General features: G+C 46.5%; 1 protein-coding gene across 1 annotated transcript in view; it reads right to left on the reverse strand.

Annotated features, from left to right (window-relative positions):
- The window catches only part of LOC147451194 (uncharacterized), a 168,219-nt gene that overhangs the window by 23,405 nt on the left and 125,894 nt on the right, over positions 1–18,920 (reverse strand). The window contains exons 16-18 of the mRNA XM_086520156.1: positions 9,158–9,464; positions 1,030–1,433; positions 199–441 (exon numbers count right to left, since the gene is read on the reverse strand). Of these exons, the coding sequence (XP_086376282.1) occupies positions 199–441; positions 1,030–1,433; positions 9,158–9,464 (954 nt within the window). The remainder of the gene's footprint in view (positions 1–198; positions 442–1,029; positions 1,434–9,157; positions 9,465–18,920) is intronic.

Raw genomic sequence — 18,920 nt, forward strand, 5'->3', positions numbered from 1 at the left:
ATTTCTAAGATGCAATCAAGCACGAGCATGCTGAATAAAAAAATCACAAAACATGGAAGAAGACTTTTGCTCATTGCCCTACCTTCAATGGTTCCCAAAAAAAAAGAAAAACAATGTTCTAAGATGCACTCAAACCCTGTAAATGCAAAATATTAGAAACACAAAACATTAGAGGAGACCTATTGCTCATTGGCCTACCTTCATCGATTCAATAAGAACATTTGTTTCCTTCAGCTTATTGAGACCATTGAGAAACCTGTCCTGGGCTGTGTACAAATCTTGGCGCTTTTCAGCAAGCAACTGGATATACAAATTGACACAATCAAGATATGATTTTGGTGTTATGTAGTATTTTCTTCGTAGCTCTTGACAAAATCGATCTGCCATCTGTGACACTGAAATGTGAATATACACACACATTCTCGCCAGCTTTTCCTGAATCTGCAACACACCAAAAACCAGCTTTAAGGTGCTTCCAAAACTTGCATTCAGGGATTGAAAATGACAGAACAAAAGATATGAGGGGAGAAATTGAAATTGACATCTTGTGAGCGTCAGAGGTAAAGAATGCCATTGCTGGAAATATATCACTTTATGTTACAATTAAGGATGGCTATTCCAACATAAAACATCCCCCCACCGATGTTTCTCAATGGGGAGATGCACAGTCTACATAAACATACATGACCATTGGCATGAACTATGCTTCGCCAACTTTGCCAACCATCTTGTTTTGTCAGGGAATGGGACTGACATGGGCAGGGTTCAATACATGCTTGTTCACTTTTGCAGAAAGAATGACAGCGTGCTGCTCATCGATTAGAGGATACCTAGCAGCCTGGAAGAGATCAGGATAGAGACATACAGATATGCTTCAACAATGTTGTTCTATTGCTATGCAAAGGTACGTTACTTCGCTCAAATCTTGCAAAGCAAATTATGAATACAAAACAACATGAAATTGCAATGGTTCTCTGGATGTTCTAAGCAGAAAAGCAATATTGCACAAACAGGGTTGCACGTATGTACCTCTTTTGTCGGGAGGTCCACATTGGCCAAAAAGTAATTGCTCACAGAGAGAAGGGCTTCCTCAGGCCATTCATTGAACCAGTCAATAGTGCAGCAGTTAATCAATGAGGGAAACTGCCGACATCTTGCTCTAAGAGAATCACCGATTGGACTCATGCAGAGCACCACATGAAGGTTGTCCCTTGCCCTATTTATGAAGGAGTTGTAAAGAACATCCTTTGTCTCTGGAAGGCCAAGTTTGTTCACATACTCACGCATCTCACCTCCAACCCGATCTTTTTCATCTGGTGTAAAAAGACCAGGAACTTCACCCGAGTTGAGCAAGTTGTTTATATCTTCAACAAAGCCCTCGTTGATAATCTGAGTATCAGTGAGTAGGAAAGTCACTGGAATACCTTCAACACCTGAAACCAACATAAATTGGAGTCAATGAACAGAAAGAACTCAAAAAGCAAATACATTTCAACTTATTGATCTATGAGATAAATAAGGGAGTAGTTCTTTTGCCTAAAAGCCATCCATATGTTTCCAACACCAGATACAACAAAACTCAGTGATGTGAAGAAAGGCGTTCTTCAGATCACTGAATTTTGTTGTGATTTTTAAATCAGTAGGAAGATGTGGGTAGATTGGACATGGATGATCCTGCCTGTAGCTTTATCCACCTTTCTTTCCAGAAGGGAGGAACCCAATCTCAGGTTTTACACGTTCCCATCCTGATTTTCCGTTCCGGATCCCCGTTCCGTGTTTCAAACATTAGTCTCCAAAACAAGGAATGGCATTCATGCATGTTGCCGTTCCCCATTCCGATTTCCCGTTCCAGGTAACTATATGTGACTAGACAACAGCCAAACTATTGTTGATCTCTAGAGTCTAGACTCCATGATCTGTCATAGCGTTGGCTGTCACGCGAAAAGAGCCTCATATCTGTCTCTGATACTCTGGTATAATCTACATCTGAAAACAAAGTGCTCCTCGTCCTCAGGCACCCTCTCTGTGCAAAGTTGGCAGAGCTTATTGTGTGAGAGCTAGATGAAGGGTAAGTTTGGGTCATACTGAAATGGTGGTAATCTATCCATGTCTAGTCAATGTTCTCCAAACCACTCTCTCACCTACGAGTACCACGATGTAGCAAGGCTATAGTGTCACTAGCGCAGGACAGACAGGTAGTTTCAGTTGTCTCGAGTTCACACTGGATGGACTCTCGCTTGGGCAGCGACATGTGGCAGTGATACGGGTGGTCGTCTAGTGGACACCATGGCCAGCTCACCACCGCCATAGTTTGGAGATAGGTGCAGCTGGACAGTCAGAGATATTTGAGCTATCCATTGGCTGCCCTTTTTGGTTGTATATATGCTCATATTTGCTTTAGCCGGGTTACACTGTTCTAGATGGTTTTATGAGTCTTGAGTCTAGCGTATACACCACACATCTGCACTCTCCCTGCACATCTTGAGCCTTGACACCCCCATTTTACCCGTGAGTTTTGGGCTTGGAGCTGAGTGCGCTGCCAACCAGAGTCTGTACAGGTTCATTTTAGTTAGTCGAGTCCCATGCTATTTGGGTTCTACTTTTGAGTCGCTTGTTTGCTCTGTCGTTCATTGTCTACAGTGTTTTCATTTTGTTGGAGTGAGATTTCATGCACATTGCACTGAGGAGCACCCACAGTAGAGAGAGCGTCACATTATTCCCGCTACAGGTGCTCTCATTTTTGGCACGCTCGGTGGGACCTCAACTGAAGTCTCACTCCGTCGAGAGTCGAGTCAAGGAGCTACCTGGTTTAAGCTCTTGGTTGTGTTAGTAACCTGGTCTCGACTAGTCTGGTCCAGCTTGGTCTCGTCTAGTTTTCCCTCGACTAGCTTGGTCCTCAACCAGCTTGTCTAGTGTCTAGTCTCTCGTCCTGGTCTAGCCAAGTGGTCTAGTCACTCGCCTTGGTCTAGTGGAGTTGGACCAGCGTTCAATAAGTTAAAAGTCTTCGTGCCCAAAGCTTGGGTGGGCTTCTGATTACTGCATGACACATATGAGGCAATCCAAAGATCGACAAAGTCCATTGCTGAGTCCTCTCAAGTACTACCATAGAAAGCGTCACCCTCTCGTGCCAAGTAGAAGTCGACCAGCCCCGTTATCCCTTCCCTCCCACATGGCTACCTCCATTCCCTCAAACAATTCTTCACCTCCTAGGTCACCTTCACCACTAAAATTCTCGTCCACTGTGTTACAACAAGCTCTTGAGCAACACTCTCCTGAGCAGGTAGCTATGGAGGAGCTCACAAGCGTCCTGGCTAAGGTGAACATAAAGTTTCCAACTTTCAGAGGACTCTCCACAGAGGATGCAGATGACCGTGCTAGGAGATTTGTATCCCTCTACACGGGTCATAGCCTCAGCAGAGAAGACGCCTACCTAGTGCTCTTCCCATAAACCTTGGATGGCTTAGTAGATAAATGGTACAATCAGTTTGCGAAGAACCACTTCACTACTTGGGGCAGCAGTTCTGACCTGAGAGAGTCTCTGACCTGAAGCCACTCTGGAGGAGTTTTCCGCTACTGCTACTAGGATAGAGCGGGCAAGGAAGCTGTTCAACGACTCCCCTAAGGTAGAGACTGCCTCTGTACTCTTGGAAAGTCCGTGTGACCCCTTGACTTCTTTACGCAGGGAACTAGAAGCACTAAAGTTACAACGAGCTCTTTAGGAGGAGAGGTCCTCCTCTCTTAGACAGGAGAAGCCTCTACATCACGAGGCTTTGGAATAGGTCAAGCGCGAGCTAGAAGAGATCAAGACTCAACAGGAGTCTAAGGCTGTGGTCTGATGTAGCTCATGCTGCTCTGTAGGGCACCCTACACATGAATGCCCCCTTCGGATGCCCCCTTCGGGCTTATTGCCACTTCTGTGAAAAGTCTGGACATGAGGACAAGGATCGCTACTACCTAAAGGGATTGCGGCAAATACAACAAAGTCTTGGTCCTACTCTCCAACAAGGGTTAGCACTTGCATCCAACATGGTTTCCCCCTATGGCCATCCAAACCACATGTCACCTTTGTTGACAATCCCTCCTATGCAAGGTATGCAGATCACTTTTCCATCTGAGAACTTTTATCATGCGAATGCTCCCTTAGCCCCTCAAACCTCCACCTCCATCTCCACCTCCACTTTATCTACATCTCCACCTCCATGCAGCAGGAGCAAAGATCGCCTCATCCTCCAACTCGCCCATCCAATCGGCCCATTTGTGCTACAGGTGCGAGGAATATGGGCATTACCAAAGCAAATGTTCTCTGCCAGAAGGGTGTCCTCCTTGCCAACATTGCCCTGAGGCTCACGATCACTATAGTAAGGACTGCCCAAAACAACGTGCATCTACTTCTTTGAGTCAACCTGAATTCACCTTTACCAAAATCAATTTGATAGCAGTTGGCACCATCCCTCAACCGTCACCTTCTACTTATGTGGTGGCCCCTAATGACAAGTTCAAACAGGTAGAGAAGTCCACTGGTGTCCTCACTCGGGCCCAGAGGGCATCCTTGGGTCTCAGTCTTCCAACCAATTCCACTCTCCACCAATGGATACCCCGCTTCTAGCTGTCGACAAGCCATCCCCTAGTGCCAAGCGAGGATCCTCATCTCTCCTCTCCGATATTGATGAAGCCTTCTTGGAAGCAGTAGCCGACCTACAACAAATCAAGGTACTAGAAGAACCACCAGGGAAAAAGAAAAGCTTACAACAAAGACTATCTTGAAGAACACCTTCCAACAAGTGTCGCTCTATGACATGTTGCAGCTAGATGCGAGTTTTCTAAGTGACACCCTTGCAGTTATCGTCGCTTTACCTTGGAGCAAGTCCTAGTGGTAGGCACCTCCCAGTGCAACCATCAGAGTCCTGTATGATATCCTATCCCGCTGCTCCCCTCACTGTTTATAGAAGCCCTCGTCTCGTCGTGTCCATCTTGGGGCGTAAATTCTCAGGAGTGATCAACCTGATGCTTGAGTTCATTATGTTGGCTTTAGGTCTACAACCTGCTTTGACCTGCTCCCTTCACAGTTACGTTGGCCGACCAAAGGACAACCTACCCATTGGGCATAGTGGACAAGGTGCCTCTGCACGTACAAGACTTCACCCTCTCGTCCCTCACCACCTCTCGCCCCTACCCGCCCCCCTCTCTCTCCCCCTTGCCCCTACCCACCCCTTCCCTTCCCCTCTCACCCCTCACCCTCCCCCTCTCGCCCCTACCCACCCCATTTCCTCTCTACTCTCCCCTTGACCCTCACCCCCCCCCCCGCCCCTACCTCCCCCCCTCTTTCCCCTCCCCCCCCCCCTTGTCCCTACCCTCCCTCTCCTCGCCCCTACCCACCCCCTTCCTCTCTCCCCTCCCCTCTCCCCTCACCACCCCCCCGCCCCTACCCTCATCCTCTCGCCCTTACCACCCCCTCCCCTTTCCCCTCGCGCCTACCCACCCCCTCCCCTCTTCCCTAGCCATCACCATCACCAGCCCCTAGTCCCCTACCCATCTCCTCAACCCTCCCCTCCATCCACCCTAGCTCCCCGCTCCCTATTTACTTTTTTGCATATTTTGGGAATTTCTCCTGTGTGAAAACTTCTCGTCCTTTTGGCTGCTTTTACACTATCTTTGTGACTTTCTGGGATTTTGTTCATACTTGGGCCTTCTTTAGTTTTGTAGCAGGGCTACAGTGTCACTGGAACGGGACAGACAATTAGTTACAATTGAGTTGGAGTTCATACTGGCTTTCGCCTGGGCAATGACACGTGGCAGGGATATGGGTGGTAGTCTTGCGCGACATGGGCCAGATCACCACGACCGCAATTTGGGTGAGCCGTTGGTGGCTCTTTTTGGTTGTATATATCTGTAGCTATTGGGAGTCATTATTATCATCATCTACTTTGTATGGTCGAGCGTCTTGAGTCTAGCGTCTTGAGTTCATGCATAGCACGTCTGCACCATCCTTGCACATTTGAGCCTCGACACCCCATTGTACCCGTGAATTCTGGGCTGGAGCTGGGTGTGCTGCCATGCCAGAGTCTGTACTGGTTCCTTTGAGTTAGTTGAGTCCCATGATGTTCAGGTTCTACTATTGCGTCGTTGTGTTTGTTTGCTCTGTTATACATTGTCTTCTATGTTTTCATTCTATTGGAGTGAGGTTTCACGCACATTTCACTTAGGAGCACCCACTGTAGAGAGCACGACACATTATCTCCGCTACAGGTTCTCTAATTTTTGGCATGCCCGGTGGGACCTCAACTGAAGTCTCTCTCCGTCGATAGTCGAGTCGAGGAGCTACCTGGTTTAAGCTCTTTGTATTAGTCTGATGGTTTTGACTCGTTTGGGCCTGCTTCAGCTTGGTCTTGTCCAATTTTCCCTCAATCTGCTTATTCCTCGACCTGCTTGTCTAGTCTCTCGTCCTGGTCTAGTTGTCTCTCGTCCAGGTCTAGCCAGGTGGTCTAGTCACTCGCCCTGGTCTAGTGGAGTCTAGACCAGTGTTCAATAAGTTAAAGGTCTTCGTGCCCAAAGCTTGGGTGGGCTTTAGGTTACTGCATGACACATACAAGGCAGTCAAAAGAGTGACAAAGCCCACTACTAAGTACTCTGAAGTACTACCACAAAAAGCATCAACCCTTCGTGCCAAGTATAAGTCCACCAGCTCCATTACCTCTACCTTTCCACGCGGCTACCTCCATTCCCTCAACCAGTTCTACACCTCCCACGTCACCCTCCCTAGTAAAGTTCTCGCCCACTGTGTAACATCAAGATTTTGAGCAACAGGCTCCTGCCCAGACGGTCATGGAGGAGCTCACAAGCGTTCTGGCTAAGGTGACTATTAAGTTTCCGACTTTCTCCTGTGTGAAAACTTCTCGCCCTTTTGGCTCCATTTACACTATCTTAGTGACTTTCTAGGATTTTGTTCATACTTGGGCCTCCTTTAGTTTTGTAGCACGGCTACAGTGTCACTGGCATGGGACAGACAATTAGTTATAGTTGGGCTAGAGTTCACATTGGACGGACTTTCGCCTCGGTAGTGACATGTGGCAGGGATACGAGTGGTAGTCTAGCGCAACACGGGCCAGATCACCACGACCACAATTTGGAGAAAGACTTAGCTGGATTGGATATTTGTGAGCTGTTGGTGGTTCTTTTTGGTTGTATATATCCGTAGCTGTTAGGAGTCATTATTATCATCATCTACTTTGTATGGTCGAGCGTCTTGAGTCTAGCATCTTGAGTTCATGCACAACACGTCTGCACCATCCCTGCACATTTGAGCCTCGACACCCCCATTGTATCCGTGAGTTCTGGGTTGGAGCTGGGTGTGCTGCCATGCCAGAGTCTGTACTGGTTCCTTTGAGTTAGTTGAGTCCCATGATGTTCAAGTTCTACTGTTGAGTCGTTGTGTTTGTTTGCTCTGTTATACATTGTCTTCTATGTTTTCATTCTGTTGGAGTGAGATTTCACGCACATTGCATTGAGGAGCACCCAATGTAGAGAGCACAACACGTTGTCTCCGCTACAAGTTTTTGCTTTCTGGACAACTTATCTCATTGTGGGGGGTTGTCCATACTTCTTCATCGTCTCCAGAAAATACCTACATTTCATCATTGTACCTTTCCCTTAGAACTTGAATATCTTCTCTACACATCAGCTTCTTCAATTTGGTTGGGCTACCTTTTTTCCTTCCTGCTAGTCTCAATGTTCTCTCACTGGGACGGTGAATGGTCTTGTGGCGGGCAATCTGTAGTAGGGCTAAAGTGTCACAGGCGCAGGACAGGCAGTTAGTTTTAGTTGGTCTCTGTTGTCTGGAGTTCACACTGGACGGGACTCTCGTCTTGGCAGTGATGCGGGTGGAGGTCTAGTGGACACCGTGGCCAACTCATCATCACCACAATTTGGAGATAGGTGCAGCTGGACACTCAGATTTATTTGAGTTATCCGTTGGCTGCCCTTTTTGGTTGTATATATATGCTCATATTTGCTTTAGCCAGGTTACACTTTTCTAGATGGTTTTATGAGTCTTGAGTCTAGCGCCGTGTCGAGTCTACACCACGAGTCTACACCACACATCTGCACTCTCCCTGCACATCTTGAGCCTCGACACCCCCATTGTACCCGTGAGTTTTGGGCTTGGAGCTGAGTGTCCTGCCAGAGTCTATATAGGTTCATTTGAGTTAGTCGAGTCCCATTCTGTTTGGGTTCTACTTTTGAGTCGCTTGTTTGCTCTATCGTTCATTGTCTACATTGTTTTCATTTTATTGGAGTGAGATTTCACGCACATTGCATTGAGGAGCACCCATAATAGAGAGTGCGACACATTATTCCCGCTACACACGACTCATGATCGCTTGACTCTAAAAGCTTTCTGGAGACCTTGAAGACTCTGCGTGTGAGTCTATATGATGGCATCTCTCTCACCCTCTGAATGAGATGAACTATCTCGAAAATAGCCTCGACTAGCATGGGTAGAGTAGCTAACTCTGCTCTAATAATGTTGTGAGGTACTGAGGGCTTGATGCGGAACAAGTGTGATAACATACATATCTATGGTCTCTCAATCTGTGTCCATGAGGTGGCTGATAGTCCAGGGGCCCATACTGCTGTAGAGCCACCCCTTGGTGCGGGGCTCCTGAAAGTGTGCTTGATGACATCTCCTCTCTAGCATGGCCAAAGCCGCATATCCTACTCCTGATGACAAGAGCTCCCTTTAGACATCTACTGTCAGCAACACACATAGTGAGTTCATAAGGAGCATAAGAAAATTCAAACACACCAAGAAAACCATTTTCAAACTAGAAATGCATCGAGACAACTTCATTTAATTATCTGCTGAAGCCAATGTTATCGCTTGTTCTAAATTGCTGCTCGATAAATCTTAAGGACGCCTATTGATTTCATTTGAACTTAGTTCACAAACTGTTGACTATCCTTGGCAGTTTAATAAAGGTTTTCAGGGAAAACACAAAGGCTTTTGTGCAATTACCAGGAATTATCTTTCATCTAGAGAAAAAGTAAAGCGTACTTAAATGATTTTTAGTATATGACTGTGATGTTCCAAAGGCCAAAGAAGATACTATAGTTTTATTTATTCTTGTTCAAATTTTAAGAGCTTTTGCATGTCTATGCTTACCTGCAATTTTGTACAGTTTTTTAAGGTCCTCTCTGAAATCCACCATATTATAACCCTTTCGTAACTCAATCTGAAAGCATTTGTACTCTCCTATGAAGCAAGCAAACCTTGTCAAACTTTGTTTTCCAGATCCGCCAACTCCTATGAGCATTGCATTTCCTCTAGGTTGGCGCAAGATTCTTGATAAACGTGATATATGCTCAATAGCATCTTTAAAGAATACGAGTCTCATGATGCTAGTTGTATTCATATTATAATCCTCGAGGTAGTCATTGAATAACTGTGGCACTTTTCCTTCGTCCATAACCTTTAATAAACAACATATGTAATGTTCACCCACATTAAGGAAACAAGACTATTTGCGGCTGTAATGAGAGAAGATAGTGATTATTATGCCAAGCATATAAGGATTATATGCTTGATGTGAGAAAACAATACACTACTAGAAAATTCTGAAAAACAGGACATACAATCCAAGAAATCAGTCTTTTTTGAGCTCACAAGTGACATAAACTCGGAATTTAGCATGGTGGTTCAAAATGAAAAGTGAAGACAATAAGAAGGCTCTAGAATAATAACTGTTAAGAAGAGAAATAGCTTCAACATAGTAGTCTGTCCTACGTTAGACGCTAGTAACTATGGCAATAGAAGCTATGGAATTGGGAGATACTGTGGGCAGAGGGGTCACAATCTTCAAAGGTGCTCTTGAGTGGGAGTCTGCTGGCATTTATTGTACTTCCACAAACAATATGTTCATGCATAACATCCTGGATTCTATAATACACTCTGCCTGATGTTTCTCACTTATGTATCTAAAAGTGATTTAGTGCTCTAAAATTCATTGAGAGCCATGCTTTTTGATTTCTACCAAGTTTGTCAGATTCTATGTATTGCTACGCTTAAGGGGGCTTTTCTGGTCTTATCAGTAAACCTACTTGTAGATTAAATGCAGCATATCATGGAGTAGAGAAATTTTAAGATTATTAGGACTCTTTGGGGGAAGCCATAAACATCTCCAAAGTCAAGCAAGAAGTTATACTTACGCTTATCACCGCCCTTTCCCAGGAACTTTTGATTTTTTTAGTGGAAATTGAAGAATAGAGTGCCCATGCACAGTCGGGAACGCATATGATGTAGGCACATAGCAAAGGGATTGGCTGGACTCACCCCTTGACAGCCAATCTCCTAATAGCAACCCAGATTGAATTTGTTCAAATATCTCACAAATTTCAATCACCCCCTTAGGAGCCCAGGAACAAGAGTAATCGCTCAAACTGTGAGAGGATGTTTTGGTGGCAAGATTCTGGTAACATGATACCTTTCTCCAAGTATTAGTAACAAACCGAGTGAAGGCGGACCATCAATTCAAGTGGCTTCATTAGAGTAAAGTCTCCATGCAAGTTTCTGGGAAAGACCTATCTGCTACTTGGAAACTTATTTAAGAACTACATAGCCTTGATTCTTTAAGGACGATTTCAGATAACTTCCAACAAAGACAGGCTTAAGGAAAATTGTCACCTAGCCTGTAATGGCTGTGACGAGGTCGCCGCCCTCCAACCGTAGAGCCATGAGGACAGGGTTCAGGAGTGAGACCGCCCGATTGTAGTGGCCGGGCAGCCGAACCAATGTGGATGGCAGGCCACACACATATATAGGGTCTGGGAATGAGAGCAAGCCTCATTCTCTCGATCGCTGGGTGGAGAGGTGACGACCTATCCCTCCTATGCAGGTACGCTAGTAGTGGCATCATGGCATTCTAACATTGGTATCAGAGCATGCTCTCAATCTCGAGGAAAGCCATATGAAGCAGGCCCGGCTACCTTAGCTTATCAATAAGCTTTAATGGTAAGTGAGAGGACAAGCTCTTTGCAACGAACAGAGAGAGAGAGACACAGTTTCGCCATCGCCAAAGAGAGGAAGCTCTCTCTCTGCTGATGTACTATGTGATGAGGATATAGGCTAGGCTTACATACCTACCCAATCTAGGTACCCTCATTTATTTTTATCTTTAGGTTCCTTTGACACTTTACTAGAGTCGCACATTGTTGTAAACTTTTTGTCCATAGATCATTTTGGCCTTTTGAAGACGTTAATATAATATTTCATTTCATTTCATCACTCTCTTAACTTCTCTCTCTCTCTCTCTCTCTCTCTCTCTCTCTCATGTCATCCCCAACCTCACCTATGGCAACAAGCAAACTCAAATATATGCTTCACTCCAAACGAATTTCCATCATTGAATTGGAAATGAAAGCATGGAGAAAAGAGATGGAAGATTGGAGGAACGCGAAGACCGTTTTCCTCCGAGAAAATGAAGAAAAGGAGAAGAGGTGGAAGGACGAGAAGGATCATCTTCTCAACAAGATCGCCACGTTGGAGAATAGCATTTTGGACCTCCACAAAGAAGTGTTGGAAACACGGTCAAAAAATGGGCTTGAAGAGGGGGAATTTCAGCCCTCTTTGAGGGAAGAAATTGACAACATCAATGAGGAGAAGAAGTCATGGGCCGCGGTCATATCCGAAACGCAAAAGAAAGTAGAGGAGGCCGAAAAATGGATTGAGGTTGCCAAGAAAGGGAAAGGTAAGGAAGCTCCTTGTACACCCACTCTTATCAACATGACCCTCGAAGAGGAACAAAGAAGGAGGGTGCGGGCTCTACATGTGAGGGTAACCGGCCTCAAGGACATAAACAATGTGGAAAAAGAGGTCACAAGCCTCACATCAATGATGGGGGTGGAGAAGCCTTCACACACAAAGGCATGGAGAGTGGGCAAGAAGAGTGAGGGCCCCGGAGAATCTTCAAAGGAAAGAGCTCTCATACTACGCTTCCCTTCATTGGAAGAGAAGAAGGAATTCTTGAGGAAGAGACCTACTCTCAAGAAGACAGGTATTTTCTTAGGCGATGACCTCACTCTCTCACAACTTGCGCATATGAGAGAAGTAATGCCCGAGATTCAAGCGGCAAGGGAGAAGGGGAAGATGGCCTTTTACAGAGATGGTCGGGTGGTGATTGTAGAGCGGCGCTCTACATGACGGTGCGAGACCTATGGGACCACATTGAGGATGGCGACTTGGAATTGTAATGGGTCTATGAGGTTGGATGTTGGTGCCTTTGAGGACAGTTTCAGAGACAAGGACATTGTTTTCTTTTCAGAGACTCACCAGGCCCCTGGCCAACTGATGCCACATGTGGTGGGATACAAATGGGAGACAGCCCACAGAACAGTCACGAGATCTGAGCATGGGAGTAGAGGTTCAGGAGGAGTAGCGGTGTTGTTTAGGGAGGAGCTACAGCCACTACTACATATTGTACGGAGAGATGATCAGGCTAGATACATGTGGGTGAGGCTGAGAGCTGACACAGGTCGATTTCTATATATTGCTATATGTTACTTCCCCCCCAGTACGTCAGTATATGCTGTATCCAGAGGGCAGTCGCCTTTCTCAATTCTAGATGATGATATATGGGAGTTTTCTAGGGATGGTGATATCATCCTCCTAGGAGACTTCAATGCTCGAACGGGCAACTGTCAGACAGTCTTCTACGACACCTCAGATGAGATGCTTAGAGAGTTGGATGTGGGTGAGCTGGGGTTTGACAGATGCTCACATGACAGAGAGCAGACTGAGTATGGGAGATACCTCACGGAGATGACGACTACACATGGGCTAGCCATACTTAATGGCTTACAGCGGTTTCCTGGAGCAGCAGGCTTCACATGCTTTCCACACAGACATGGGGCCAGTACAGTGGACTATGTTATGACACAGCCGAGCTTTATTCCTTGTATTCAGGATTTCATGGTGGGAGCCAGACCAGTGGGCGTAGCAGTGGATCATGCTCTCTTGACACTGTCTGTATCTTTTCAGTTTAGTACAGCCCAGAAATCAGGAGGCAGGTCACACACCCGTTATACATTTACACCAGAGACTGACTCGGTTTATACAGAGGCGATCTGGGATCGTCTATGCACAGTTGCTCCAGGCCTCTCAGTAGAGGAGTGCACTACTTTATTGACTGAGACACTACATGATGCAGCATCAGAGGCATACCCACACACTCAACCGGATCGGAGGCGACATTCTGGGAGCATGCCCCAGAATAGTTGGTATGATGAGGAGTGCAGAGAGATGAGAGCCCAACTTCAGAGGGATCTTCATTTAGGAGTCATCACCTACAGACAGTCGCGGATTGCTTTCCGACGCCTTGTGCGAAAGAAGAAACGAGCTTACCTGGCCCAGATGGAGCGAGACTTGTATCAGTTGTTCTTGAGTAGAGACTCAGGCGAGGCATGGCGACTCTTCCATGAGCACTCCCCTCCCCCAGTGATTACTTCTCCTGATGTGTGGGGCCAGTATGCGGCATCGTTATATACGGTTCCTGGGCAGGATCCCCTTCCAGATCCTACAGAGCCATGTCCACCTACGAGCACCTTCTTTACCACTGAGATGGTAAAGAGAGCCATTGACAGGATGAGGACCCGGAGGGCTTACGATCATGACGGTCTAGTAGCGGAGCACTTTATACATGCTAGGGATATGCTGATGGAGGTTCTTGCAGTGTTGTTCAATCGTGCCATGTGTGAGGGATTACCTGAGACTTGGAGGTTGTCTACTATTGTGCCTATATTCAAGGCAGGTGATCCTACAGAGCCTGGAAATTACCGCACTATTATGGTTGGACACACACTGGCACGATTGTATGCATCCATTATTGAGCAGCAGTTGAGTAACTGGGCAGAGGGTGAGGGTGTACGGGCAAAGGGACAGGCAGGTTTCAGGAGGGGTTTCTCCACTCTTGACCATATTCTGACACTCAGAGCTATCATTGAGGAGGGCAGGTCACATGGGAGACGGATTTATTGTAGTTTTGTGGATTTCCGCAAAGCATTTGACATGGTACCGAGAGCTCGACTGATGCGCAGACTGCAGGAGATGGGGGTGCCCACAGTGTTGATTTGGGGGATTATGGCTTTATACAGATCAGTGATGGGACATGTACGCACCCCAGAGGGGATATCTGACTTAGTTCACTCCACTATCGGGGTGAAACAGGGTTGCCCATTGTCTCCTACTCTATTTGGTATGTATGTTGATGAGGTGTCTGATTACATTGACAGAGAGGGTGATAGAGGTGCCCAGCTGGCAGGGACGTGGATCCCATTGTTGTTATATGCTGATGATATTGTCTTGATCTCTGACTCACCAGAGGGTATGCAGCGACAGTTGGATGCATTACACAGTTTTGCAGAGGATAGTGGATTGTCTGTAAACCTTGGTAAAACCAAGGTCATGGTGTTTAACACCACACCGCAGTGGATCAGGAGATCGGCACCGACCTTCACGTATGGTCAAGAGATTGTGGAGTATACAGATGCATACACTTACCTTGGGATAGTCTTCACTGGGCCGAGGTTTTCTTTGGGGAGAGCAGCAAAGACTAGACTGACCAGAGCTTATGCGGCCTTGGGAGGCTTGGAGAGGATGTGTTCGCAGGTTCAGTTCCAGGAACCTCGGACAAAGTTATGGCTCTTTGATACTTTAGTAGCCTCAGCTATGATGTATGGGGTACAGGTATGGGGACCTTCTGTAGGCCAGGATGGTTGGAGACGTATGGAGAGGCCCTTGGTATCTATGATCTCCCGATTGATTAGAGCCAAGGCCTCCGTACCTCACGCGATCATTCGAGCAGAGCTAGCTGCCCCCCCCATGGAGATTGAGGCGCTTACCAGATCAGTGTCCTTTGTGCACAGCCTATGGGATACTACTAGAGACAGATATGCTAGATTGGCCCTTGAGTCTTCCAGACAGTTAGCTCTACAGGGGGACACTTCATGCTGGTATGCACAGATGACTTCATGGTTTCAGACGCATGGCTTCACCATGGACAGGTTGCCCCCTTTCCAGTATTCTCTTCAGGCACCCTCGCTGTCTCTTACACGGGTGGAGATCACTAGACTCATTCGTCAGGACCTGATCCAGCTCGACACCAGGAGGACATGGATAGAGCCGCCTCAGGAGTTGAGCACGAAGATGGCTTTCTATAGAGAGCATCTTCTCCACCTCACAGGAGATGGGTTTGCGATTCGACCCAGCTACATGGACACACATATGTCTCATGGTTTGCGTTGTGCCATTGGTCAGATACGCACATCCTCACATCAGCTCGAGATTGAGACCGGTAGATTCAGAGGGATACCAGCAGACAGCAGGATATGCCGATTATGCCAGAGAGAGCCAGAGACAGAGTTGCACTACATATGTCATTGCACAGTGTTCTATGAGATACGGGGGCGTTTCCACTGCTTATTCAGAGAGGGTTTTGGTCCTCTATCTAGGGTCATGAGTTATGAGGATCAGAGATGTCTTGGACTATATCTACTTGAGTTACACAGGTATAGAGACACTTTACTGGGGAGAGCTAGAGAGAGGCAGTCCCAGAGACACATTACAGATTTCTTTTCACTAGATATGGGACAGCCAGAGGAGCAGCCACCACTGCAGAGCTCGTCCCACACTCATTCGACCACTACTGGCACTCTCATCGACCGAGCATTGGAGCTACAGAGATACAGACGACCGCGACTGAGGAGAGGAGCTACACAGCATCGACGGAGACTACAACAGAAGATTCGAGCCATACTCTCTCGACATCCAGAGTGCAGATGAGGATGGATCCTCACCATTTCTTCCATCTTTGTTTCACACACTGTTACATCCAGTTTACCGGGTACCTATTGTATCAGCTGCTACACCCACGTAGTTTTAGATTGTAGTAGTAGTAGTAGTATTTTGTTCCACTTCTAGTTCTTTTCTAGTTCTTTTGTACCCAGACATGGTATTAGATTCACTATTTTGTAACTGATTGGTCTCATAGGTCATTTTGGCCTTTTGAAGACGTTAATATAACATTTCATTTCATTTCATTTCTCTCTCTCCAATCTTGACCATATTCTGACACTCAGAGCTATCATTGAGGAGGGCAGGTCACATGGGAGACGGATTTATTGTAGCTTTGTGGATTTCTGCAAAGCATTTGACATGGTACCGAGAGCTCGACTGATGCGCAGACTGCAGGAGATGGGGGTGCCCACAGTGTTGATTTGGGGGATTATGGCTTTATACAGATCAGTGATGGGACATGTACGCACCCCAGAGGGGATATCTGACTTAGTTCACTCCACTATCGGGGTGAAACAGGGTTGCCCATTGTCTCCTACTCTATTTGGTATGTATGTTGATGAGGTGTCTGATTACATTGACAGAGAGGGTGATAGAGGTGCCCAGCTGGCAGGGACGTGGATCCCATTGTTGTTATATGCTGATGATATTGTCTTGATCTCTGACTCACCAGAGGGTATGCAGCGACAGTTGGATGCATTACACAGTTTTGCAGAGGATAGTGGATTGTCTGTAAACCTTGGTAAAACCAAGGTCATAGTGTTTAACACCACACCGCAGTGGATCGGGAGATCGGCACCGACCTTCACGTATGGTCAAGAGATTGTGGAGTATACAGATGCATACACTTACCTTGGGATAGTCTTCACTGGGCCGAGGTTTTCTTTGGGGAGAGCAGCAGAGACTAGACTGACCAGAGCTTATGCGGCCTTGGGAGGCTTGGAGAGGATGTGTTCGTAGGTTCAGTTCCAGGAACCTCGGACAAAGTTATGGCTCTTTGATACTTTAGTAGCCTCAGCTATGATGTATGGGGTACAGGTATGGGGACCTTCTGTAGGCCAAGATGGTTGGAGACGTATGGAGAGGCCCTTGGTATCTATGATCTCCCGATTGATTAGAGCCAAGGCCTCCGTACCTCACGCGATCATTCGAGCAGAGCTAACTGCCCCCCCCATGGAGATTGAGGCGCTTACCAGATCAGTGTCCTTTGTGCACAGCCTATGGGATACTACTAGAGACAGATATGCTAGACTGGCCCTTGAGTCTTCCAGACAGTTAGCTCTACAGGGGGACACTTCATGCTGGTATGCACAGATGACTTCATGGTTTCAGACGCATGGCTTCACCATGGACAGGTTGCCCCCTTTCCAGTATTCTCTTCAGGCACCCTCGCTGTCTCTTACACGGGTGGAGATCACTAGACTCATTCGTCAGGACCTGATCCAGCTCGACACCAGGAGGACATGGATAGAGCCGCCTCAGGATTTGAGCACGAAGATGGCTTTCTATAGAGAGCATCTTCTCCACCTCACAGGAGATGGGTTTGTGATTCGACCCAGCTACATGGACACACATATGTCTCATGGTTTGCGTTGTGCCATTGGTCAGATACGCACATCCTCACATCAGCTCGAGATTGAGACTGGTAGATTCAGAGGGATACCAGCAGACAGCAGGATATGCCGATTATGCCAGAGAGAGCCAGAGACAGAGTTGCACTACATATGTCATTGCACAGTGTTCTATGAGATACGGGGGCGTTTCCACTGCTTATTCAGAGAGGGTTTTGGTCCTCTATCTAGGGTCATGAGTTATGAGGATCAGAGATGTCTTGGACTATATCTACTTGAGTTACACAGGTATAGAGACACTTTACTGGGGAGAGCTAGAGAGAGGCAGTCCCAGAGACACATTACAGATTTCTTTTCACTAGATATGGGACAGCCAGAGGAGCAGCCACCACTGCAGAGCTCGTCCCACACTCATTCGACCACTACTGGCACTCTCATCGACCGAGCATTGGAGCTACAGAGATACAGACGACCGCGACTGAGGAGAGGAGCTACACAGCATCGACGGAGACTACAACAGAAGATTCGAGCCATACTCTCTCGACATCCAGAGTGCAGATGAGGATGGATCCTCACCATTTCTTCCATCTTTGTTTCACACACTGTTACATCCAGTTTACCGGGTACCTATTGTATCAGCTGCTACACCCACGTAGTTTTAGATTGTAGTAGTAGTAGTAGTATTTTGTTCCACTTCTAGTTCTTTTCTAGTTCTTTTGTACCCAGACATGGTATTAGATTCACTATTTTGTAACTGATTGGTCTCATAGGTCATTTTGGCCTTTTGAAGACGTTAATATAACATTTCATTTCATTTCTCTCTCTCCTATCCCAGCTAGCTGTTTAGCTGCTTAGTCCACACCTAGCAGTTTAGGATTCCATAGTATTTTATTTTGTCATTTTGTCATCTTGTTACTTTGACTTTATATCAAATCCACCACATTGTAACTTTCTGGTCTCATAGGTCACTTTGGCCTTTTGAAGACGTGAACAAGCAAGGTATATGTGGGTGAGAATGAGAGCCGAGACAGGTAGATTTCTATATATCGCATATGCTACTTCCCTCCAAGTACATCAGTCTACTCCTCACCTAAAGGACAGTTCCCTTTCTCCATATTGAATAATGACATATGGGAGGTCTCTAGAGATGGAGACATCATTCTCTTAGGAGACTTTAATGCCAGAACGGCCAACTCTCAAGCAGTATTCTATGATACTTCTGAGGAAATGCTCAGAGAAGTGGATTTATCAAAGAAGGGGCTTACTAGAAACTCACAGGATAAAGAACACACTAAATAAGGGAGACATCTCATGGAGATGGCAACTACACATGGTTTGGCCATACTTAATGGTCTAGAGAATTTCCCTTTATCTGGGGGATTCACATGCTTCCCGCACAGGCATGGGGCCAGTACAATGGATTATGTCATGACTGCACCAAGCTTTATTTCTAGTATCGAGGACTTTAAGGTGGGACCCAGATTGGTTGGGATTGCAGTGGATCATGCTCT

This window comes from Adiantum capillus-veneris, chromosome 9, assembly GCF_014529385.1.
Source record: "Adiantum capillus-veneris isolate H3 chromosome 9, ASM1452938v2, whole genome shotgun sequence".
NCBI classification, from domain to species: domain Eukaryota; kingdom Viridiplantae; phylum Streptophyta; class Polypodiopsida; order Polypodiales; family Pteridaceae; genus Adiantum; species Adiantum capillus-veneris.